The sequence below is a fragment of the Idiotropiscis lumnitzeri genome, chromosome 3, assembly GCF_059441095.1.
Source record: "Idiotropiscis lumnitzeri isolate Australia: NSW breed Sydney's pygmy pipehorse chromosome 3, RoL_Ilum_1.0, whole genome shotgun sequence".
Taxonomy (NCBI): domain Eukaryota; kingdom Metazoa; phylum Chordata; class Actinopteri; order Syngnathiformes; family Syngnathidae; genus Idiotropiscis; species Idiotropiscis lumnitzeri.
In genome coordinates, this window is record NC_142393.1 from 1,640,023 (window position 1) to 1,664,781 (window position 24,759).

The following is a 24,759-nucleotide window of genomic DNA, read 5'->3' on the forward strand; positions in this document are numbered from 1 at the left end:
CATTCTTGGTTCAGTAAAATTTCTTTTCACGGGGACCAAAATCCCAGACAGCGCCGCTGCATTGTATCAGCATAAAACACAGAAAAGTGAATTCAGTCAATAAGGGATTCAAGGAAATCTCACCAAATTATGATTTTTATGCAAATTTTGGATAATCATATCACCTTTAAAATTCAAACAATTCCTTGTTATATTGTCATTTTGTTCATCTTCCCATTTTACACAGTGGTCACAACTGTTTTAAAGAATTTGAACAAAAGCAATAGCGTTTCTAATACTCTCTATATTATTATAAAACCTTACATTGAGTGAAACAATTTAAAGAAGAAAATGATCTTGTAAGTATTCATGTTATGTATTTCAACCAGCAGGTGGCAGCGTCGCCATTTGTATCGGTGACGAAAAACCGGAAGTAGCAAGTGCAGGAAAGCAGCTGCTGTCAAGCTAGCTTCGCCTTTCGAGTGTTCCTCATACATTGTGTTTCTGTGTCGTCTCTGCATATTGCATCGGCAGTACAGTGCGTTTTGTTGAAGACCGATGCGAGAATGCCGATTTGCGGGGGGACTTCGTCGACTTTCGTCGTCGCTGCGGCGCTGATCTCGTTGCTGCTGGATGCTGCTGCTCTTGCAAATGCCAAGGTAAGACAGGTGCATTGGGTACCCCTGCACAATCCATTTGCTGCACCATATCGGAAACAGAAGTGACACGACGTAATTAAGATGCTTTATTTCATGCTTAGTTGGGATTTATTGTTTTTAATGGCAAGCAGAGCAAATACTTGTTCATTTAACTGGTGTTGTGTTACGTTACCTCTACTCCACCGACAGAGCTTTGAAGACGTTCGCTGCAAGTGCATCTGCCCGCCTTATCGAAACATCACTGGTCACATCTACAACAGAAATGTTTCCCAAAAGGATTGGTAAAAGCAGCGTCTTTCTCACCTTGCTCTGTCCGACCCAATTGGAGTTTTATAATCTGTTCAATTCTGATGGCTGCTTTTTTGTTTGTTTGTTTTTTCTTTCTTTCCCTAGCAACTGCCTCCATGTGGTGGATCCCATGCCGGTGCCTGGACATGACGTGGAGGCTTACTGCCTGCTGTGTGAGTGCAAGTACGAGGAGCGGAGCAGCAACACGATCAAGGTAGGACAAGGCCTTCTCATTGGACCTCACATCTCATCAGTTATTATTTTGACACCTCACTTACTATTCTTCAACAAGCAGGGCACTTGACCCTTTTTTGCCGGTCAGTACCATTCTGGCCATGACCCTCTGGCCTTATTCCTAAAAATTGTCCATTGTTGAATTGATTAGTATCTTCTTTGATTGATATAATATAATCCATTTACAAGTAAGCCGTCGCTGTCCTAAATGCTTGCGCAAGATCTGGTCAAGAGTGACTGCCTCTGTCACAGGTGACGATCATCATCTACCTGTCTGTCGTGGGCGCACTGCTGCTGTACATGCTTTTCCTCCTCTTGGTGGATCCTCTCATCCGCAAGCACGACGCCTACACCCAGCCCCTGCACAACGAGGAGGACTCCGAGGTATGTCGTCAACTCCGCACCTTGACTGAAATGGTCTCAATAAATGTCAGCTAATCCACGTGCACTTCTTTTCCGTCCGCGTGTAGGAGATGCGTCCGCGCGTGGACAGCAGCCAGGCCAGAGGAAACACAGTGCTGGAGCGTGTCGAGGGCGCACAGCAACGCTGGAAGAAGCAGGTGCAGGAACAGCGCAAGACTGTGTTTGACCGCCACAAGATGCTTAGTTAAAGCTAGCGTCGGCTTGTTATCCTGAGGCCAGGTTTAGAGCAGGTATCTTCTCGGTTGCCAGCTGCACTTTCTTGACTATTCTTTCACTCTGACAATTTCACCGCATGGCATTCCATGGCTTGACCTAAAAAATTAGCGTAACACTGATGATCATGATGCTTATATTTAAGGACCATGGCAGGAACCTACCAGTGGCTAACAGTAACTACTGCATGTGCATTCGAGTAACCGCCTGCAAATTTCTATGGGATAGGAAGTCAGCCCCGCAGCTACTAATACAAAATATGCACTTATTTGACCTCCCCCCCAAAAAGTTATTTGCTTATATTCATAGTTTAAACCATAAATATAAGATGAATTGAAAATTGTAATGATCTTTCACGAGGCGTCGCAACATCAAGTTTGCACCACTGAATCGAGCTTTACCACTACATCAATTCAGCATATTTTTTTCAATAATAATTAATTCTAATATAATTTCATGATGAAATGTGACTGAGAAGCAAAGTGTGGAGAGTCTCTGTCACTAAGTCTCTGCGTCATTGACAAAAGTCACCAAAAACTCTCCTTGATTCACATGTTTGTTCTCATTTTACTCTCAATCCACTTCTTCCCTGACGCTTGTGCCATGTTTGTGGTTTCAATCGGGGTCAAAAAAATCCAATTGCAGTTGGTTTGCGATTGTTCACTTCCTTAACGTGCTGTCGACTGGCCTTTAATTTCTGTCGAGACGACTATGTGACATTGCTTCCTTGAACCCTGTTACCTATAAATACTCATATTCCGCTCTACTTGCCATGGCTTTGGTGCCATCTTGTGGCATTTTTGGATGTTACAGAATTTGTGCAAAAATATCAAATAGTATTTTAGCGACTAGCAGAGGAAAGGTTCCACAGATTAAAAAAAAACAACAACAACAAATTACTGATCTTGTGAAGTGTTGCTAGGCGGCTGTTCACTGTCCACTGTTGCGTTTTTGGACCCATCACAGAAATTCTGCAGGCCTTTGCTACTCAATATCATCTTAACCATTTAACTATTTGGCCGTCCAACACAAATGAACATCCGAAACTTTTTTTTTTTTTAATTACAGTTTTAATCTCCTTGTGATTTTCACATTTTTTTTGTTTGCGTAGTAAGTTGCACACGTGATATTAAATGTAGTGTTTCTGTGTTTCCTCTCTTCCTTTGTTTTGGTGATACGCTGAAGTCCAAATCAATTTTTGGTGCTCAGTGCACGCCATTCACATTTTACAAAAATGACAAGTAGATGTTCAAGCCCGCCAGTCTGATTTGAAAGCATATGACTTCACGTTTGTGTGTTGAAACTCCTAAAGTGATCCTCACTGACTTAGATTCTCATCAGTGAATTTTTCATGATTGTTTTATTAAGTATTTATGAATAATTTGAATGTATGTGTTTCTGTTTCTATATTTATATTGATTTGTCTGTGTTTTTGCCTTGATGGAAAATAAGAAATCACTGGTTAAGCAGTTTTGGGTGTGTTTGTGTTCTAATTTGCTCATACTGAAAATTAGCACTAGAGGGCGCCAGAGAGAATGACAGCCGGCTCTTTGCACAATATACACAGCACGCTTCTCAAATAATCAAGTTCAGTTATGCTATTCTTGAACATGGATGTTCATTTATACCTTCAATTTGGTTTACTTGTTACCAGTTTAATTTTGAGCACATTTTGATGCAATGCGTTAGATTTTTGCATTCAATGGAGTTGAACACAAATTTGTATTTTTTTATGATTATTTTTATTTGAGCAATGTGGTTTTGTAGTTGTTTTTTAATAGTCGCACACAGCCCTCGATTTAAAAAATAAATAAATAAACATGAGGAACATATGTAAACGGGACACTAATTTCATCGGTCTTGCCCTCTCCTGCACTGCCCAAGACCCCAAATCCCCCCAGTGCCCACCCACCCTCTTCTTGATTTCATCTCCTCCCTTCTTCCACGTTCTACCCCCCAAACCTTTTGACCATCCCCAAGCATGGCTCGCCGCTGGCTCACAGTCTAAAATTAAACTCCAGCAGGGCCAACTGCGCTTCCTGTCAGAGGTCCTCAACCAGGAGAAGCCCGTGGCTCGGCTGGAGGGACACAGAAGAGCACAAACGGGATTCTCAGGTCTGTCGCTACACGGACGGCCACTCCACCCCAGGTTGGGATTATACAGCCAGCGGACATATTTCTCCGGGATTAAGAAAGGCGTGTTGGAGTCTCCAGGATGGCCGCAAACTCGGACGCATCCAAGCCGGTCATCATGAATGAGGAGGAGCTGAAGAGGAAACAGCGGGAGAAGCTGAAGAAGTTACAGGCCACGGGGGGCAACCCAAGACCCGCCAGATCGCTCTTCTTCTTCACTCTTAAAAACCCCTTCCGCAAGGCCTGCATCAACATTGTGGAGTGGAAGTATCCTTTATATTCTCTCACCATTATGGATGAGCGGTGCGTATTTATTGAGCCAAAGAGATGGTCGCGTGTCAGGTGCTCAAACTATTCCGCAACTTGATTAAGATGCGATTAAGATGCTTCACACATGCCATACGCTGATATGATGTCAAGGCATTGGCCACGTCTCCTTAATCTCCGGTCATTTTGCTCTGGGACGTGCAAAGACTTTTGTTATTCGCTGGCAACGTGCGCCCGAGTCCGTTTTGTCGCAACGAATGCGAGGCCATTCTCGGGTTTATGTGGAAATTGCGCTCAAATGCTTCCACTATGTGAAGCTCGCCGTGCAAACAGGCGGCCGGCCGCTGAGTGATGTAATGCGGCCCCTGCAGGGAGTTTCCTGCTTTTATTTTAGCTCCATGCCCATTCCTGGTTCTGACATCTTGAACATCCACAACAGAATTAGCTGACTCTAATTGCTGTATTTAACAGCTGACAGTTTTTAAGACGTATGGACAGACAGATACCTTTAGCGACTTTTTTTGTCATTTCCAACTAAAAGATCCTTAGTTCACAGTTTATTTATTTTTATTTTACATGCAATATTTTATATTTGTGACTATCGAGGGAAGTTAACCCTGAAAGAAAGGGCGTTGACAGATTGTAAACATTGACCCCATGATGGAAATGTCCAAATTGTCACCACACTCCGTTGCCATTTGTCGCCACATGCTCAACCAAGTCATGGCCACTTTTTATTGCACAAGTATAATCACATTGGTATGTCACCCTGCAGCACATGTGGGCCACAAGGAGAGCAGCAACATTGCAAAAAAAAAGGAAAAACACGCTGAGCTCTCGCAGAAGAAATAATGTACATTGTAGTGACGTAGGAATGGGAAAAGAGACCGGCTCATTTTCACACACGCGTGCATGTGTGCGTGTGCGTGTGTGCGCGTGTGTGTTTCGCTGCTTCGGACATATTCTTGGGCCCTGCAGCTGTCCTGCTGCATCACAGGGGAGACATGATGCTGACCTGGCAGGGGAATTCTCGTACTGACGCCCCCTATGGGCGGGAATGACAACGCGTCGTTTTCCGAGATTTCGTTTTTTATTTATTTATTTTTTTTTATTTTTATTTTTTTGTTTGGGGCGCGGGTTACCGATGCGTGATGCAGCACAACAACAAAACTAATGAAAGGCGGGAGCAGTGCTTCTCAAACATTTTGCACCAAATAGCAGCTGAAAAATATTTATTCCATTCAGTACTACCATACTTTTGTATATTTTATGTATATTTCATATTATTGTAAACCGCTGTATCATTATAGATATTTTAACTGCAGATAAATAAGAAACTACATAGTGATTTCATTAGAATGTACTGCGCACAAAATAAATGTTTTAATAAAAAAAAAAGTTCCTGAAAGATAAAATGCAAATCTAATGGATTTCACGTGAAATAAACTCAACTCTGAGGAACTTTTTCTTTTGCATACCTTAAGGAGTCCAAAGAGCAAAATCAAAGTCGAGCATGTCAAGCACATTTTTTTTTTGTTTGTTTGTTTTTTGGTTTTTTTGCATCCACTTTTTTACAAACTGTGGCGGACGTATACTTACTTGCTAAAGTCAAAAGTAACTAATAACCAGATTGAAAATCTATGTGGACCACACCTTTCTCTGAGTCATACCTCAAATTAAAGGTGTTGACTGGTCGCCAGACAATTAACGTACAATAATTAAAATCCTTGTGAAGTGAAAAAAAACATCTTCGATTGCTACACCACAAAAAAAGTGTAGTTAACAACCCAGCCAAATTTTAAGGCTTACAAATAATTGTCAAGTATTTAAAACGAATCATCAAAATGTTGAAAAATAAAGCCTTTCTCTCAGCTCTCAAATAATTTCACTACACATATCGGCACATGTGTTTGAGCCGGAAAAGAAAAGTTGAATAAATTCCCTCACTGCTTTGTGTGCTCACAGTTGACAACGAAGCGCACTAAAGCGGGCACAGCAGCGGACTATCCCAAGGAATGATGCATTTTTTAGTGTAGGATTAGCTAGCGATGCTAACGCAGGTGCTCAGCTTCGTAGATAGCGAGGGATTTACATGAAGTGGAAACAAAAGGTGGGCGGCACATTAGACGACTGGTTAATACGTCCGCCTCACAGTGCTGAGGTTGTGGGTTCGATTCCGGCTCCGGCCTTCCTGTGTGGAGTTTGCATGTTCCCCGCGTGCCTGCGTGGGTTTCCTCCGGGTATTCCGGTTTCCTCCCACATTCCAAAAAATGCATGGCTGATTGAACACTCTAAATTGCCCCTAGGTATGAGTGTGAGCGCGGGTGGTTGTTTGTCTACGTGTGCCCTGCGATTGGCTGGCAACCAGTTCAGGGTGTACGTCTGCCTGAAGACAGCTGGAATAGGCTCCAGCATGCTCGCGACCATCGTTAGGAGAAGTGGCTCGGATAACGGATCGAGGATGGAAACAAACGATGTGTGTGCAGACACCATTAGCCAGTCGCCTGATGCTTTGCTGTTGCACCTGCCCTGCGGAACGCCACAATAGGCATCTTGAATCATTTTGTTATTGTCTTATATGACAGCCCAGACCAGACAGACGTGACATGACAAGTGACATGGCGGGGCGCTTCGGGCAGCAAATATAATCTGTTCTTATTTCTTGTGGGAGAAAATGGAATTCCCATCGTCCGTGTGTAATAATCCTGAGCAGCTTCATCCAGAACCTTTGAGATCATCATCTTATTGACCATCTTTGCAAACTGTGTAGCCCTGGCCGTCTTCCTGCCCATGCCGGAAGAAGACAGCAATAACACCAATTCCAGCTTGGTAAGTAAGAGTGATATGTCAGGTAGGACTCTTCAATGAGCCAGCCAAGCCTCAAATGTAATTATTCATCCATCCATCTAGTGAGCTAGCTAGCTTGCTAGCTCACTAGCTAGCAAACATTGGTCTGATCAATGGCTTGTATCTCAAAAAACGGCTATGTCGTGTGACTCGTATCTCAAGGCCCCCTTATTTGTCACCGCCGACAACGTTGCAAGTTGATTCTCTGGCCACATCGTCACACTGCAGCTGTGCGCTCACAGTGTCGCGTGTAAATCTTGAATGTTGACACCAATGTTACGTTCTTGATGAGGCTCAGCTCAAGCGACTGTTACGTCTCATGCAAAGCAGGCCTCGAAGCACAAACGTCAACACGTGGCTCTCGCAGACAGCAATCGCGTTGCTGTCTCTGACACGCTCTCGGATGGATGTCACAATACATAAATGACTTGATGCTAATATATATGATGGATTGACCCATTTGGCCCAAGTCAAGCGAGTCGTCGTGAGCCAGCGGCCTCCTCATTCCTCCGAGGTGAGGGATGTAACAAGAGTTGCTCCACTTGATTACATGTGCTGGCTCTTCGAAGATCTGCATGCACGAACCGAAACGACTCAGGAGAACGACAAAAATAGCTTTGAGCGTGCATGTGCGGCCAGACCTATTCAAAAATCGAATTATTTATTGTCCACCATTTTGATTTTATTTGGGAATTGCGCACCATTTTTGATCTTTTTATCGAGGTCGTATTTTAATGAACTGTTCTTTTTTTGTAGTTTTTATTTTAATTGATGAATGAAGAAATAAAGAAAAAGAGCACTTTTTTTAACCCATGGCAAAGGGGCTGGTGCTAAAACACGGCTCGGTATCCAAATGTTCTCTTGCCCGACTTTTAATATCTGTCAACTGTTTTCATTCATTTCAATGTGTCTTGAGTGAACCCGAAGATCATTCAACGCTATTTCTTTCTGCAGGAGAGTCTGGAGTACATCTTCTTGATCATCTTCACGTTAGAGTGCTTTCTGAAGATCATCGCTTACGGCTTTGTGTTCCATGAGGGCGCATATTTACGCAACTGCTGGAATATTTTGGATTTCGTCATCGTCTTCATGGGGTAAGACGGCATATTTGTCAGACTGTGGCGTGAGAGATGTCGTCAAGAGTCAAGAGCCATGATGTCACCACTTCACGTATGGCTGCTGTTCCTCCTCCAGTCTCGTCACCTTCGCCTTGGACACCATCAATACGATAGCAGGTGTTCCCATGGAGAAAGGAGGTGGCTTTGACATGAAGGCATTGAGGGCCTTCAGAGTTCTGCGTCCCTTACGTCTTGTTTCTGGAGTCCCCAGTAAGAATCTGGTCTCTCATGCGTACTACCGGTATTGTGAAATCTGCCTGGCAACACGATCTCGCAGAATTCTGATTGGATAAAAACTCACTAATAATACAACACTAGGATATAATATGACATCAATGTGAAGAATCTGATCATGATTTCTTGATTATGTTAGGCCAGCAGAGAAGGCCTTGCAGGCCTTGACCGCCTACCACCCGGAGAACCATCGAATGTATATTTTTTCCTGCATTTAGGCCTGCAGGTGGTGATGAACTCCATCCTCAAAGCCATGCTGCCTCTGCTGCACATCGCCCTGCTGGTCTTCTTACTGGTCACCATTTATGCCATCATGGGGCTGGAGCTCTTCAAGGGCAAAATGCATAAAACTTGCTACTACACGGGCACAAGTACGCGGATCTGCATGGCCAACTTGTGACTTCACATGTTGATTCTTCCACCGCTTGTCCTGCAGACATCTTTTCAACCGCAGAGGGGGAGATGCCCGCGCCCTGTGCTCAGGCCGGGAACGGCCGACGCTGCATGATTAACGGTTCCGAGTGTCGGCCAGGATGGGAAGGCCCCAACAACGGCATCACTCACTTTGACAACATCGGCTTCGCCATGCTTACAGTCTACCAATGTATCACCATGGAGGGATGGACGAAAGTTCTCTACTGGGTTGGTCATCGCTCTTATCACGCCTCGATCCTCCTCGGTGGTGTTTCACAACCTTTGTTCGTTCCGCAAAGGCACATGTTTTACATTTGAATTGGCTGCGTGATGTCTTTCAGATCAACGACGCCATCGGAAACGAATGGCCTTGGGTCTACTTTGTTCCTCTCATTCTTGTGGGTTCCTTCTTTGTGCTCAATTTGGTTCTGGGCGTGCTCAGTGGGTAGGCTGACTTCTGACTTGATTTCACGGTTTTCTTGACATGATTACTATTGAAAATATTTCCTCTCTGTTCAGAGAGTTTACCAAAGAGCGGGAGAAAGCCCGGTCCCGAGGCGAGTTCCAGAAGTTGCGGGAGCGTCAGCAGCTGGATGAGGACCTGCACGGCTACATGGAGTGGATCACCCACGCGGAGGTCCTGGATGCTGACAGAGAGGGCAAAGGTCAGTGTCAAAGCAGGAACAGTTAATTGAATTAAATGGGCTGTAAATGTACAATTTTGAACGCAATATGCAGTAAGATTATTTAGCGCTTCTCAGAATAAAGGAGAGACACAAAGTTCCTCACAGAACTGGCAAAATTGAAATTCCTCAAGTTCTTTCAATGAACAACATATTAAGTCAATTCAACAAAACTGTAACTCAAACCCTGTGACCTCAAATCATCTTTCTCCATTGAACTCAACGGAGATGCCTTTAGCCTCACCTCACCTCACCGTCAGCTTTTTGATGAGAAAATATTGTCGTACTTTATGAGAACCTGAAGTGAATTTAAAGAATAAACAGCTTTTTTCACTTTTGCTTTATGCTTCAATTCAATTGTCATTGTGCTCCTCCTTCTGGTCTTCACATCTTGGCCACCTGGGGGCAGTATAATACGGACACATAAATACACCTTTATTCGTGTGGGTAATTCACCTCTTCACAGGTTTGTAATTTGATTTAAAAAAATATTCTTAGTTTATTTATTTATTTATTTTTACCTGATCCTCCCGTATCCCCATTTTGAAAAAAAACCCCACTTAGACTATGCTTCGTTTTTTGATCATTTTTTAAATGTACTGGCAAACGCAGTCTCAGGGGTCCATTGTGTATGGATAATGTTACAGAGGATAAAGAATATATGTTTGTGAATATCCATCCATCTATCTCTTTAATTGCCTTTTCAGGTCTCCTGCCTTTGACCAGTGGCGATTCAGACACGGACAGCTTGTACGACCTGGAGGGCAAGAGTCGGGTGGTCTACTACTAGTGAGTGCGCTCCTCCAACTGTGCTGGTGCACGACAGTAACTTGGCCTTATTTTTGTATCAAGTCGCTTGGCTCGTCGTTGGAACCGCTTCTTCAGGATGAAGTGTCTGGTTTATGTGAAGACCAGAACATTTTACTGGCTAGTGATGTTCCTCGTCCTCCTCAACACGCTGACCATCGCCACGGAGCACCACCACCAGCCCGCGACGCTCACTTCAATTCAAGGTTGAGTCATCACCATTTTGCACAAGCGTCGCCTCCAAGTTGGATTCATTTTGGTCCGGCTTGTGTCTCCTGTGACCAGATGTGGCAAGCCGTGTGCTGCTGGTGCTCTTTGTCATCGAGATGTTTGTGAAAATGTACGCTCTGGGTCCCAGAGCGTATTTCATGTCGCTGTTCAACCGCTTTGACTTCTTCGTGGTGCTTTGCGGCATCCTGGAGATGATCATGTTGTCGGTGGGGGAGGTGACCCCGCTGGGTTTCTCCGTCCTCAGGTGTATTCGACTTCTGAGGATCCTCAAAGTCACAAAGTGAGTCTTGCAAACCACAAAGTTGGATTGCCTCAACGTGTTACACATTATATGACTGTATTTTTTTTTCTCTAGTGCTCATTCTCATTCAGGTTTCAAGTTGTTTTTCTATTGCAATTACTTCTACTTTCTTGTAACTCTTTCTCCAAATTGTATTTCGCTACCGTATTTCTGCACCACAGAAAAATTCTAAAGATTACAGACGATGACAACGCCGATCGTTTTCTTTCTGTTGATTGCGTCACAGTGTCACTTTCAGTTAGAATTTTTATTTATTTTTTTCGGGGGAAAAAATGCCAAGAAATAACGGAGATCATAATTTGATCTAACTTTTGATCAATATTACTTGCAATGTTACTCCCGACATTGTTCATCAATCAAGTTTCAGTTAATCGATCAAATGAAAGATGTTTAGGCGTGGCCATAACGCCATTGCTTTTCCAGCTTGATTTTATTACAGAAAAAAAAAAAAATCATAACTCATTGACTGCTGCGAATGTTTATATTCATCACGTGGAAGCGTTTACTTCCACAGATGTTTATTTATTGGTCAATTACGTCTTTGAACCGGAATGGATTCACCCAGCTCAGCTCGTCTGTGAAATTCTGTTCTGTATACCTCTAGAACGACAAACGGAGCTTTTGAGATCAGCACAACTTTTGAGTTGAAGATCACGAGTAGGTTGGTCAGAGAAAGGTCAACATGTCGAGTATGTGGCGCTGTTCTTGCAGGTATTGGACCTCTCTGAGTAACCTTGTAGCCTCCCTGCTCAACTCTGTCCGCTCCATCGCCTCGCTGCTCCTCCTCCTCTTCCTCTTCATCGTCATCTTCTCCCTGCTCGGCATGCAAGTGTTTGGGGGCAAATTTAACTTTCCTGACAACAGGCCCAGACGAAGCAACTTTGACAACTTCCCTCAAGCCCTCATTAGCGTGTTCCAGGTGCGTTTTTTTGCGTCCGATTCGACATATTCCCTTCTGAAAGCCGTTACTGTCTCCCAGATCTTAACAGGAGAGGAATGGACGGCCATCATGAACAACGGCATCATGGCCTACGGCGGACCGGTTTTCCCTGGCATTCTGGTTGCCATCTACTTCATCGTCCTCTTTGTCTGTGGAAACTGTATCCTACCCGAAACTTCCTGTGGGATGTTTGACAATGGCAAACGAACGGTGACCTTTTTGTTTTCCTGAACTCTTTCTTCCCAGACATTCTTCTCAACGTCTTCTTGGCCATCGCCGTCGACAACCTTGGCGAGGCAGAGAGTCTGACTTCGGCTCAGAAAGAAAAGGCCGAAGAGAAGTTGAGAAGGAAACTGCTACGGTGAATTAATCATTGAAAAATGATCTTGTGCACTTATGCTCATCACGTCAGAATTGTCCATTCGCAGGTCCAAGATGCCCGACAAGACCGATGAGGAAAGGGAGAGGATCTCCAAGAAACTGGCCGAGCAGAGAGCCAAGATGGAGGGCATGCCGACGACGGCCAAGGTTCATCGACGCGCAAACTGCATGTCGCGAAAAGAATCTCACGTAGTTATTTGTGAACATGTTCTTTCGTCAGCTCAAAGTCGACGAGTTTGAGTTCAACGTCAATGAAGTGAAAGATCCTTTCCCCCCTGCAGACTTCCCAGGTAAACTCACGCACATCCATTTTGTTTTGAAAGGCTGCGACTGATTCGGGCAAAATACGAATCCATCACGACGGCCAAGAAACGTTTTCTTTTTCGTCTCCGTTCAAGGTGACGATGAGGAGGTGGAGCCCGAAATCCCCATCAGTCCTCGGCCGCGGCCCATGGCCGACCTGCAGTTGAAAGAGGAAGCCGTTCCGTTGCCCGAAGCCAGCTCCTTTTTCATCTTTGGCCCGCAAAACAAGTGAGTGGCACACACGTTTGCCAAACCGCCTTTTCCACATCTGTGATTGTGCGTGCGCTCTCGTGCTATTCGCCGGTGGCCAGGTTCCGGAAGCTGTGCTACAAGATCATCAACGCCTCCTCTTTTACGAATCTGATCCTGCTCTTCATCCTGCTGTCCTCCATCTCCCTGGCAGCCGAGGACCCCATCGATCCCAATTCTTATAGAAACCAGGTGGCCGAGCGCTTGGAATGTCAAAGCGTCTTCAAAAAAAAAAAGGCAAGCAACATCTTTGCTTTCTGCATCTCGTCCCACAGATCCTGGCCTACGCCGACATCGTCTTCACAACGGTGTTCACCATTGAGATTGTGTTGAAGGTAAATGGACGAGCAAACGGAAGGAATGGGAGGGCACAAGCCTGGATGGATGAATGCATCCATCCAAAAGTACAGCTCATGGGTGAAGAAAGAAGGGGCTACTTTTGTGGATGGATGGAATGGCCAATTCGCTGATGGATTCCATCTTGCATTTCCACCAAATGCGAGTTGTCTTTTAGCATAAACGTTGAGCGTCGTCATTTTTAATTGCGATGTCTTTGGCCCTTGATCTCCCTGACAGATGACCGTTTACGGCGCTTTCATGCACGAGGGCTCCTTCTGTCGCAACTCCTTCAACATCCTGGATCTGATTGTGGTTGGAGTCTCGCTGCTCTCTATGGGCATGGAGTGAGTAACCTTCCGCAATTTGACTTTGGCCATCCGCTGCTGAGAGCCGCTTGTGTCATTTGTTCAATTCAGATCCAGCGCGATCTCCGTGGTGAAGATTCTCAGGGTGCTCAGGGTGCTGAGGCCTCTCCGGGCCATCAATCGGGCAAAAGGCTTAAAGGTCGGCACAAACCGCCGCTACAACTCAGTCGCCGTTGGAGCTTTTCGTCCTGACTTGTCATGTGTGTCCATGTGCAGCATGTGGTCCAGTGCGTGTTTGTGGCCATCAAAACCATCGGAAACATCGTCCTGGTCACCATGTTGCTAAATTTCATGTTTGCCTGCATCGGAGTGCAACTTTTCAAGGTGGGTGACGCTGCACAGTGCACACTTTTAACGCTAAATCGTTTGTAGCAACAACGTGGCCTTTTCTTCCTGTTCTCGTTACGACAGGGCAAATTCTACAGCTGCACGGACCCGTCCAAAATAACAGAAGAGGAATGCCAGTACGGCAAATAAGCCGATCGATTTTGAAAAACAAATGCTTGCCGCTGCTGATTCGAGGCCAACACTGACTGGATGTTCGATTTCAGGGGATTCTTCATCAAGCACATTGAGAATTCTCTGCAGGACACGATCGTGGCCAAACGCCAATGGCTGAACAATGACTTCAACTTTGACAATGTGCTCTACGGCATGCTGGCTCTATTTACCGTTTCCACGTTTGAGGGCTGGCCCAAGTAAGTTTTTGACGCTTGACAGCAGTGGTTTGAGTCATGTTTTTAAACTCCAAATTGTAAAAACAAATTATTGTCATTTTGAACATTTGGCTGGAAAATTAAAATATACCTAAAAGGTTCCTGTTACTTTGCTCTGTCTTTTTTTTTCTACTGTGCGTGGAAAATATTTACATTTCCTTAAGAGAGAGAAACTGAAACGGCCAATAAGTGTTATTTGCTTGTAACAATCTCTAAATAAACTTTAATGGCTTTCTTTTGTCCCCTAACTGCAAATCAGATAAAAAAAAATAAAAAAAGATTGCAATGTTTCTTGGCCCATCTTTGGCAACTTTATTTGATGTCATTTTTTATTCTAATAAATCTGCTCATTTGTGTAACAGGACTGAAAATAACGTTGAAAGTTAGCAAATTTAACAATTTATGCCAGTGCTTCTCAAATAGTGGGCCGGGGCGTGGGGGGCAATGCTGAGGGGGGCGCGTGTGACCCTGGGGAACGTGCTTTTTTCCCGCCATGCTACAATAAAGTGTAATTGCACATCCACTCCAGTAGTTGGCAGTGGCGCTCTCATTGCCCATTATGTGCAGCAAGGATTAACTCGATGGTGCAGGTTTGTTTTGCAACGAAACTGTTATTATTTATAGTTGCGGCGGAGAGTGGGTGGTGGGGTGGGGGCGCAAATTGTTTTCTTCTTGCTGGGGGGGGCGAAACAGAACGTAATTGAGAAGCACTGATTCATGCTAATAGTGTGTTGTCACGAGCGAGCACATTATCGAAAATCAAAAATACTTCAAATAAACGAATAACGTCGGAAAATAGGTCGTTAGTTGAATGGCCCAACTCCAACTTGTAACTTGTAACATTTGTTCCCAGACTTTTGTACCGAGCCATCGACTCCGACCAAGAAGACATGGGGCCCGTCTTCAACAACCGAGTGGACGTCTCCGTCTTCTTCATCATCTACATCATCCTCATCGCCTTCTTCATGATGAACATCTTTGTGGGCTTTGTCATCGTCACCTTCCAGGAACAAGGCGAGCAAGAGTACAAGGACTGTGAGCTGGACAAGAACCAGGTGCACCGAGACTCGTCTGGACCAAACTTGTGCGCTCGGATGCGCTCAAAACATTTTTTCCTTCCTCATCATTTTCATTCCATCTTTAGCGCCAGTGTGTGCAGTACGCCTTGAAGGCTCGACCGCTGAGGCGCTACATCCCCAAAAATCCGTACCAATACCGGGTTTGGTACATCGTCACCTCCAGCTACTTTGAGTACCTCATGTTCTTCCTCATTATGCTCAACACGTTGTGTCTGGGGATGCAGGTAGGTCAGTTCAGTTGGTCGCGCGCCCTCGATATAGTCAGTGTGGCTCATTATTTGAGGATTTGTTTCCCAAAGTCAAAAGTTGATTTCCTTGATGTCGTGCTGAATGTGGAACAGCCTTCTCGGAGGAATGCACTCACACTCATTGATCTCATTCTTTTTAAAGCAACAACAAAATATAGGACACGCCGCCTAATTAATGTTGAACTCAGAAGTGAGAATGTGCGGTACACAAAAACAAGAAGCAAATCTGATAGATCTTTTTTTTTTCGGTGAAATCAAGTGTATTGATTTCAGGTCATTATAAAAAATGATTATATATTATTGTAATTCCAACGCATACAGCGCATATATTTTACTGTTTTTGAACAAACCCTTTCTTGATTGTTCTCAACTTTGATAAAAGCGGGTGTTGCCGATTGGAAAATGTGAGAGCCAGGTTGACAACAGCAAAATGAAGCTTCAAAGTTGCTTCATGAATCACCTGATCTGTTTTTTTTTTACTCCTTAAGATGGCGTTCTCTTTTCAGCCTTGGCCTGGTTGTACTCTGACTTGCCTTTTCTTAAAGCCTTTTATTTAAACCAACAGTGCCATCTAAAGGCGTCAAAAAATACAACAAGTGGTTCATGAAGCACATTTGAAGGTTCATTTTCCCATCACGAAACCTCGGATCTACAAGTAGAGCTTCGGTGTCAAACTCGCCAGCCTGGGGCCAGATCCGGCCTGCCGCATCATTTCATGCGGCCCGCTAACGCAAATAAAATGCCTCGAGCGCATGATTCTTCCTGTACCCACACGACAGTCAAAACGAAATGAGCACGATTTCCTTTTTTCACATAAATAGAATGATAGTTGCACAAAAGTATTTCCCTCAACTTCTGATTTCAAAACAAATCATCCATCAATTGTCCATTTGTTGATTGATTATGCTTGTTCAAATGCTTTCATGTTCATGTTTGTGCCACTGTCTTGTGTCACTTCCAGCTCCATGACACAAAGAAATCTGCTGGTACCGGTTTTCCATTCCGCACACACGGCTGAATGGACTATTTCCTGTCACCAAATGTTCTTTGAGTAGTTTTCGATGTTTTGTGTCCTTTGCGCAACAGCACTATGACCAGTCCGACCACGTGACCAAGCTGTCGGACATTCTCAACTTGATCTTCACCGTGCTCTTCACCGTGGAGATGATTCTCAAGCTCATGGCCTTCAAAGCAAAGGTCCGCTTTGTTCTGGGACGCGTGAGTTGGCATAATCCCCTCCGGCTCGTTCTCCTCGTTTAGCGCTTGGTCTTGCGTCTGCGCAGGGTTACTTCGGAGACCCCTGGAACGTGTTTGACTTCATCATCGTCATCGGCAGCGTTGTGGACGTCATCCTGAGTGAAGTGGACGTGCGTAAATGTAACTCGATGCTCCCTTTATCGTGTAATCACGCGTGGAATATTTCAGGTGTCGAATAAGAGCTGCCCAGACGAATGTTGTGAAATGTGTAAATGACTTTCTGTACTCTATGTATTCAATGCTCCGACCCAGACACGTATAACCGCGGCCCAGCTCGGTGCCGGCGCAACTAGCTCGCAGAATATGGTCAGTAATGTCGCTGGCCTTTGCAAGCACCTCCGCCATCCTCCAGAAAACATTTTTCTGTCAGCACGCCAACAGACACTCCCATTATGCACACAATTGTCCTCCATTTGGAATGCTCATGTGTGCCGATTCAAGTGAGCACAGCACAGCACTTTTCTTTTCTTTCTTTTTTTTTGGGGGGGGGTCACTGTATGTTGATGATGTTGCACAAAAAGCAATTTCTGCAGGTTGCAGATTTTCACGCCTTCTTGTCATCCCTCACGCGCAGACACGCTTTTGGGCACATTCCGACTCGGCAGTGCCACTCACGCCTTTTCTGGCTTTTCCACACGCCGTGCTCGTTTGCTCCTTTTTGTTTGGTTGTCCTCTTTTTTTTTTCCCTCCACGCGACGCCTCACTTGTGTCACGTGTCTGTCGTTCACAGAGCGCCCTCGCTGCCAGTGGTGGACTGTACTGTCTCCAAGGCTGCGCTGTAAATATCTCACCACCACCACCGTTGCTCTGCTGCATGTTGTGTCTCGGGGGGGGTCGGGGGGGGACGGCATCTTTCTCTTCTGCATGTTCTCGACTAACTCGGCACAATTGTATTTCTAGATTTCGAGATTTGAAAACAAATAGCAGGATCTTGACGTGCGCTGCAAAGAGCTGGACAAGAAGTTTTTGCCAAACCAATTTAGTGGAAAGTTTCTGTCAGATTTGAGAATTAGATTTCAAGCATGCGAGAGTCAAACGTTCAAGAATGCATGATGTCTAACTTGTCTCCGCGCAGACCCCCAAAATGCGTGCATGAGACAGAAGCATGTAAATTTGTCAGTTAAGCAATTTTGAAGTATCGTCTTACATGTTGAAAACTCATTAATCTGTCACTCAATTTCCCAATTTTGGAATCAGTGACTTTAAAATTAAAAATATATATGAAATGCACGGTACACGTTTTGAGAATTGTTTAGAAGAAAAACTTCTGTAAAGATGACTTGGTTTAGATCGTATTCAAGGATCAAAGAAAGCTAATTTAACAGCATTTGAATGAAAATTGACTTCATATTTGGCAATTTTACATGAAGTCCAAGATATTATTCAAGTTACGAGCTTCACAAAAAATAGTAGTTAAAAAATGTGATTAATCACAATTAATTAAGGAATTTTGTTGAGATTAAACAGTTAAAAAAAATTCAAACGTGTGTATTGTGGATTTCTGTTCATTGTTTCATTTTTGGGTTTGTAAATGTTGCAGGACATTTTCCGATTCATTCTCAACTGTTTTCGTTGACAGTGGCCAACTTGTCCAAATGATTATTTAATTAAAAAAAAATCATAAGTAAACTTCTCCAGGCAAAGTTTCCATAAATGTCCCACGCCATTCCAAGGTCGCGTATTGTGACATCAAGCCAAATCTGCGGCTGGTGATGCATGGCTCAGCGCTTCTTGAGCTTCGTTTCATTCATTCCGTTGCTGGAATATGCAAATACCATCATCTCCTCTTCTCCGTTTTGCAGGACACCAATCCCATGCAAGAAATTGCCGTAAGCAGCCATTCAGCAAACATCATTGCACATCCGTTTCTCTCACATTTCTTCTATTGTTCACAAAAATATTTTTGTCGCCAGGCCTTGGAAAACGCCTCGGTTTCCATCACCTTTTTCCGACTCTTCCGTGTCATGCGCTTGGTGAAACTGCTGAACCGCTCGGAGGGCATCCGGAACCTCCTGTGGACCTTCATCAAGTCCTTCCAGGTTTCTCACGCTGTGGCTTTCGTCGCATTCAAGCGCCCGCCACCGGCGAGGAAGCTAAACTTTGTCTGGTCTCGCTCTTCAGGCTCTTCCCCACGTGGCTCTGCTCATCGTCATGCTCTTCTTCATCTACGCCGTTATTGGCATGCAGGTTGACTCTGAAGCACGACATCCACCGCTCGCTTCTGCACGCCGACACGCCGAGTTTATTTGAAAACCTTTCAGATTTTCGGAAAGATCGCCTTGGTGGACGGCACCGAAATCAACCGCAACAATAATTTCCAGACGTTCCCTCAGGCGGTTCTCATGTTATTCCGGTGAGTTCTCGCTGAGCGTTCAGCGCTTGTACGACGACGGGAAAAAGCGAGCCAACATCCGCCCGTGGTTAATCTGCAGATGCGCCACCGGAGAAGGTTGGGAGGAAGTCATGATGGCGTCAATGTACGGGCAGAAGTGCGACCCCAAGTCTGACTTTCAGCCTGGAGAAGAGGACACCTGCGGCTCCAACTTTGCCGTCTTCTACTTCCTGAGTTTCTACTGTCTCTGCGCCTTCCTGGTCAGCATTTGACCTTTGCGATGACCTCGTTGTTCCGCAAGACAGCGTCCGACAACAAATGTGGTTGCCTTCTGCAGATCCTCAACCTGTTTGTCGCTGTCATTATGGACAATTTCGACTACCTGACGCGCGATTGGTCACTGCTCGGTCCGCACCACCTGGACGAGTTCAAAAAGATTTGGGCTGAATATGACCCCGAGGCCACGTAAGCCATCTTGACGTGCGCCGCTCGTCTGTAAATCTGCGAATCGACATGCAAAACGTTTCATTTGGCTTTGGGTGCGTTTGTGTGATCGGACAGAGGCAGAATTAAACATCTGGATGTGGTGACGCTGCTCAGACGGATCCAGCCTCCGCTGGGCTTTGGAAAGTTCTGCCCTCATCGTGCAGCCTGCAAGGTACGCAAATGGACAACGGCGGACAGCACCAGGCCACGACGGCCGATGGGGCCGGGGGGGGGGGATGAAATGTTACATTGTTACGAGCTAGCGCAAAAAAACGTTTGCCTAATTTTACGAAGGTCTCCATCCACACTCTGGAAAGGCATTGAGTCCAGTCTTGAAGTTCAAGCTCCAAAACTTCTCACCCAAAAAAAAAATTCCTCTTCATCATAAAATTCAAGACAATTGAGCCGGTCGCTCAATTTTCTATGAAGTACTTCAACAATTGTTGCAGTATCCAGCTCAGAATTTCCGCCATTGTTCAGGTTAAACGTTCCCAACTGTCAGTTTGAAATGAATTCTCGCTGACAGTTTCAGAGACCTGTCTTCATTTTGAAGCAACTTTCAAGTTTGGTGCAACAGAACCATGATTTTATCTGCTTTTCGAGTTCAATTTTGTTGTGTGTTCTTAAAAAGTCTTAACTAGGACTGCAAATGGGCCGCGAGATCAACTCCGATGCAAAAAAAAAACCATTTTCTTTTTTGTGTCGGCAGCGCTTGGTTGGCATGAACATGCCACTCAACAGTGACGGCACGGTCACCTTCAACGCCACCCTCTTTTCCTTGGTCAGGACGGCACTGAAGATCAAAACTGAAGGTGGCGCTCATCCCGACGTGTCCCAATCAAAGTCGTGCGTGTGATTTTTCCGCTTGGGTAACTTGTTCTCTTCCGGTCAGGAAATTTTGAGCAGGCCAACGAGGAGCTTCGCGCCATCATCAAGGCCATCTGGAAGCGCACCAGCATGAAGTTGTTGGATCAGGTCATCCCTCCGATAGGCGGTGAGTGCGCCAAGCACTCGCCAAGGCTTTTCAAACCCAAACACTGAGTGAGCGCGCCGCGTCTTCCTTCCCAGATGATGAGGTCACCGTGGGGAAATTCTACGCCACTTTCCTGCTCCAGGATCATTTCCGAAAGTTCCTGAAGCGCCAGGAAGAGTACTACGGCTATCGGCCCAACAAGAAGAGCGCCTCGGGCCCCGAAATCCAGGTAAGTGAGCCCTCGGCCGCGGGAGGAGTCAAAACGTTCCGGACTGGTCGGCACGCCTCCGCTTCTTGACGGCGCAGGCGGGTCTCCGGAGCATCGAGGACGAAGTGACTGCAGAAATGCACAGGGCCATTTCCGGCGACCTGCAGAACGACGAGGACATGGACAGAGCCATGCAGGAGGCTGCCGAGGAGCACATTTACCAGGTGGGACGAAACATCCGCACATCTCGACGGTCCGCCGACGCAAGCGCAACGTGATTATTTGTTGCCGTCAAATATGTTGCAACGTGTGCGTCAAATGGCTGACGGCCTTCCACATCGTTCATCTGAGTCACATCATTCCAATTCCGGCAAATGCCCAAAAATTCATGCCATGCCGTTGGGTTTTAAGTATTGTTTGCTTTTCAAAGTCGGGTTTGAAACTAGGGTTAAGGTTTAAAGTAGGGTTGAAAATTGACGTTAGGATTTCAAAGTAGGTTTTAAACATCATTTCAAATTAGGGTTAAGGTTTCAAAGTAGGGTTTAAACTTTGTTTCAAATTTTGGTTTCAAACAAGGGTTAAATGTTTCAAAGTAGGCTTTTCTCGTAAACTAGTGTTTGGGTTTCAAACTAACAATCGTATAAATTGGGTATTAAATGACAGGATTCTTTTTTTTTAATGACTTGAGTTTTTCATGGTGAAGGTTTACTTGCATCTCATCTCATCTCTAGCGTACACACGGCTTGTTTGGCAATCGGGTGGAGTCGTTCTCCGCTGAGAACGCCAACGCTGCGCCCGCGCATATGACCAACCAGAGGCCGCTCAAATTCTTGGAGAACCAGCCCGAGTCGGCAGTGGAGCCCGTCACCGACTTTCTCCCGACGACGGCCCCCAAAAGCAACTCCAACAACAACGCCTTTGCAGAGTGAGCCTCCTCGCCCGTCCTCGCCACGCCACGCTCGCTGACGACAAACTTTTTGCTGTCTTTCAGATTAGCTTTGCCGACACGACGCAGTCTTGAAGAGTTGGACAGTCCCAGCGATGACGCCGACCCTGGTACGGCACTCAAACGAACCGTTTGACCGTCGCTAGGTCACAATATCACAATACGTTCCAAGACCATGCGCAAGAATTGAGAAAAGATGACTGCAGATGCAAGAAGAATCCTTTGGAAGTTACGATATCCATCCATTATCTGTACCGCTTCTCCCCACAAGGGTCACAAACGTGCCGGAGCCCATCCCAGCCGTCTTTGGGCAGTCTAGGCGGGGTACACCCTGAACTGGTCGCCAGCCAATCGCAGGGCACACAAAGACAGAGAATCAATCAATTTAGAGTGTCCAATCAACCTATCATGCATGTTTTCGGAATGTGGGAGAACACCGAAGTAGCCGGAGAAAAGCCACGCAGGCACGGGGAGAACATGCAAACTCCACACAGGAAGGCCCGAGCCGGAATCGAACCCAGCAAAAAAAATTTTTTAATGCATTTGGACTCAAAACAGCTCAAATCAGTGTGCAAGATGTTTTTTCTTGTTTTAATGACAAACTGAATTAAAGGAAATAATCACAAGTACAGATGAGTATCGGGATACCTCACATAAAAAAAAAAAAAAAACTTGGGTCTTTCTTTTAGCCTTTTGGTTTGGTTGCATGAATCACGATCTATGATGGGGTGTAGATAATGTAGCCGGAGAGACAACCGAACCTTCTCGCAGCCACAAACATGCTCAACCTTTTGAAAACAACTCAATAGTGTTGTCAGTGACGTCATTAGAGCACGACATCATCGAACAATCAGTCAATCGTACGAAGCTTCAAACAAGAAGTGGCACTGAGCTTCGAGTGTTACGCAGCGCCAACATCAATTTTATCAAGGAACCGAAAGAGTCACAGCAAAGCTTCAAATTTGCTGTATCTTTTGACTCCGCTAGATGGCACTGTTGCTTTAAATAACTGAAACGGCCCAATGTTGAACGAAGTGCCATCTCGAGGAGTCCAAAAAAAAAAATACAACCGTTTCACAAAGCCGATTTCAGAATTGATTTTCCCATTATAGATAGTGGATTATAGATTCAACCTAAAATTGGACCCCACAGGTGAAAATGCAAAAAAAAAAAGTTTTTGTGCGTTCCGTAAATGTTGCTGTTTTTGACGTTTTAGACAACCTCCACTCGTGGGACTTCACAGTGAGAACAGACAGAACTCAGGTAAGTTGCTCGGCCTGTGCACACACTATGAAGCACGTTAAAAAAAAAACACTCCCTCTTTGCAGTTCCCCTACGAACCGAGGCTCAGCGACAGTCCGAATTCTGCTGAGGATGACGTAAGCGGCGAGAAGTTATCCCCTCCTTACTCAATCTGTCCATCAGCCGCTTTCAGGTGCCGTCTTCCATTTTGCGTCCCAGGCCAAGAACGAGACGGTCGACGACGTCCACACGACAATCGAGGACCTCGAGGGCGCCGCTCGGGCTATCCTCAAGAAGAAGCGGCGCATGCCCGTGACTCCGCCGCAGCAAACGGAGCGACCGGACCCGGCCGTGAGGAGGAAGAGAAGACCCGTGCCCGCAACTCCCGCCGCTCATGCTCAGCACACGGCCGAGCTGTCTGAGGCCGACTCCAACGTTTAGAGACGTGACCACGCACATGCTTCATCACGGGACTGAATGTTAAATGTGGTTGAAACACACTTAAGAGACTCAACAACTTCTCAAAACGGATTAGGTCAAATTCAAGGCGGAAGATTATTTTTTTATTAAGTGGTCACCGCCATGCTCGATGGCTCTCTGTGTGTTCCGTCTCTTGCAAGAGAATTGGAGAAAGGTCCAGACAAAAGACTTTAAAGTCTTCATTTGCTGCACCCCAAGTGCGAGGATGAAGAAATCCCTCTTAAATGGCATCTAGGTCACATTATTTCGAGAAATTCCAACGCCGATTTGACTGATTTCACGTTTCATCTTGCGTCGTTTTCAGCATCATTGTGTACGCGCCTCCCTGTAAAAAATTACCAACATTCAAAACATCACGTTCTCAACTCAAAAGATTTTTACACAACAGATGTCGGATGAATTCATTCATTCCAGCTCTCACAATTATACATTAAAGACCCTGGAAAGTGAAATCATTGATTGGTTTCTGATGACATCTAACATGTTTGCATATTTGCTGACGGAGATTGTGGCGAAAATGTCGTCAATCTCTTTTTCTCGTCAGTTAGCATCTGTTTGGTTACATTCACCTTCTGCAAATGTGGTTGCTCGGCATGATGTATTTAGGTCAGACCAGCCTCCACTCGCAAAGACGAAGCCACTCTTATTTTCAATACTGTGCAACACGGTGCATTACGGTAATGTGCCGAAAGCGCTTGTTGACGGCCACCTTCAAAATAAAAGCGATGAAACTCAAATATGCACGTCAGTGGTTTTGATTTAAAATAATGTTATTAAACTTGTCTTTTCACCCAGGGGGAATGGAAACTGACTCAGAATTGCACCAAGAAATGTTATTAATTGAGATCATGTCAATCAATGTTAACTGTGCACCAATGGCTGACATTACAACAAATTAAAAAAAAAAAAATTCAAAATTAAGTTGTCGTTATCCTGCAACCAGACCATTGCTCGGGAACACTAGATCACCCCAGGTATCCAACCAATGAGAAATCTTTAAATTTGACCTTTACACCTGATTTCGAAAAATCATTAAAAATTAATTTGTCGTTATCCCGCAACCAGACTACTGCAGAGGCACACTTGGCCACCCCAGGTATCCAACCAAGGTACTTTCATCAAAATCTGATGTGGAATTCCAAAATAAAAGGCCAAAGAAATATCACAATTTGACCTTTACACCCGATTTCGAAAATTCATTAAAAATTACGTTTTCGTTATCCCGCAACCAGACTACTGCCGAGGCACACTAGGCCACCCCAGGTATCCAACCAAGTACTTTCATCAAAATCTGATGCGGCATTTCAAAATAAAAGGCCGAAGAATTCTCAAAATTTGACCTTTAAACACGATTTCGAAAATTCATTAAAAATTACGTTTTCGT

At 45.0% G+C, this 24,759-nt stretch overlaps 2 protein-coding genes across 3 annotated transcripts; both read left to right on the forward strand.

The window, feature by feature from the left end:
* Window positions 1-376: 376 nt before the first annotated feature.
* Window positions 377-3,265, forward strand: tmem9 (transmembrane protein 9). The gene is made up of 5 exons (XM_088292210.1): window positions 377-638; window positions 828-919; window positions 1,032-1,140; window positions 1,413-1,544; window positions 1,631-3,265. The coding sequence occupies exons 1-5, from the start codon at window positions 546-548 to the stop codon at window positions 1,769-1,771; spliced, it is 567 nt and encodes a 188-aa protein (XP_088148336.1). The 5' UTR covers window positions 377-545; the 3' UTR covers window positions 1,772-3,265.
* Window positions 3,266-3,838: 573 nt separating this feature from the next.
* On the forward strand, window positions 3,839-23,980 carry LOC148339357 (dihydropyridine-sensitive L-type skeletal muscle calcium channel subunit alpha-1-like). 2 transcript variants are annotated; one of them, XM_088289313.1, is made up of 45 exons: window positions 3,839-4,196; window positions 6,920-7,025; window positions 7,998-8,137; window positions 8,238-8,371; window positions 8,614-8,766; window positions 8,832-9,037; window positions 9,151-9,254; window positions 9,329-9,474; window positions 10,200-10,281; window positions 10,345-10,505; window positions 10,585-10,810; window positions 11,543-11,750; window positions 11,811-11,931; window positions 12,018-12,132; window positions 12,200-12,299; window positions 12,373-12,442; window positions 12,551-12,683; window positions 12,767-12,896; window positions 12,980-13,039; window positions 13,281-13,387; window positions 13,460-13,547; window positions 13,625-13,732; window positions 13,820-13,872; window positions 13,960-14,106; window positions 14,978-15,179; window positions 15,269-15,427; window positions 16,538-16,648; window positions 16,735-16,818; window positions 17,439-17,486; window positions 18,511-18,537; window positions 18,622-18,747; window positions 18,830-18,895; window positions 18,970-19,061; window positions 19,141-19,300; window positions 19,378-19,505; window positions 19,602-19,698; window positions 20,236-20,338; window positions 20,419-20,520; window positions 20,595-20,728; window positions 20,806-20,931; window positions 21,439-21,632; window positions 21,699-21,763; window positions 22,870-22,916; window positions 22,982-23,032; window positions 23,115-23,980. In XM_088289313.1, the coding sequence occupies exons 1-45, from the start codon at window positions 4,012-4,014 to the stop codon at window positions 23,334-23,336; spliced, it is 5,427 nt and encodes a 1,808-aa protein (XP_088145439.1). In that variant the 5' UTR covers window positions 3,839-4,011; the 3' UTR covers window positions 23,337-23,980. The 2 variants fall into 2 exon arrangements, with proteins under 2 accessions (XP_088145439.1, XP_088145438.1); XM_088289312.1 differs by having other exon boundaries at window positions 11,543-11,931.
* Window positions 23,981-24,759: the final 779 nt, after the last annotated feature.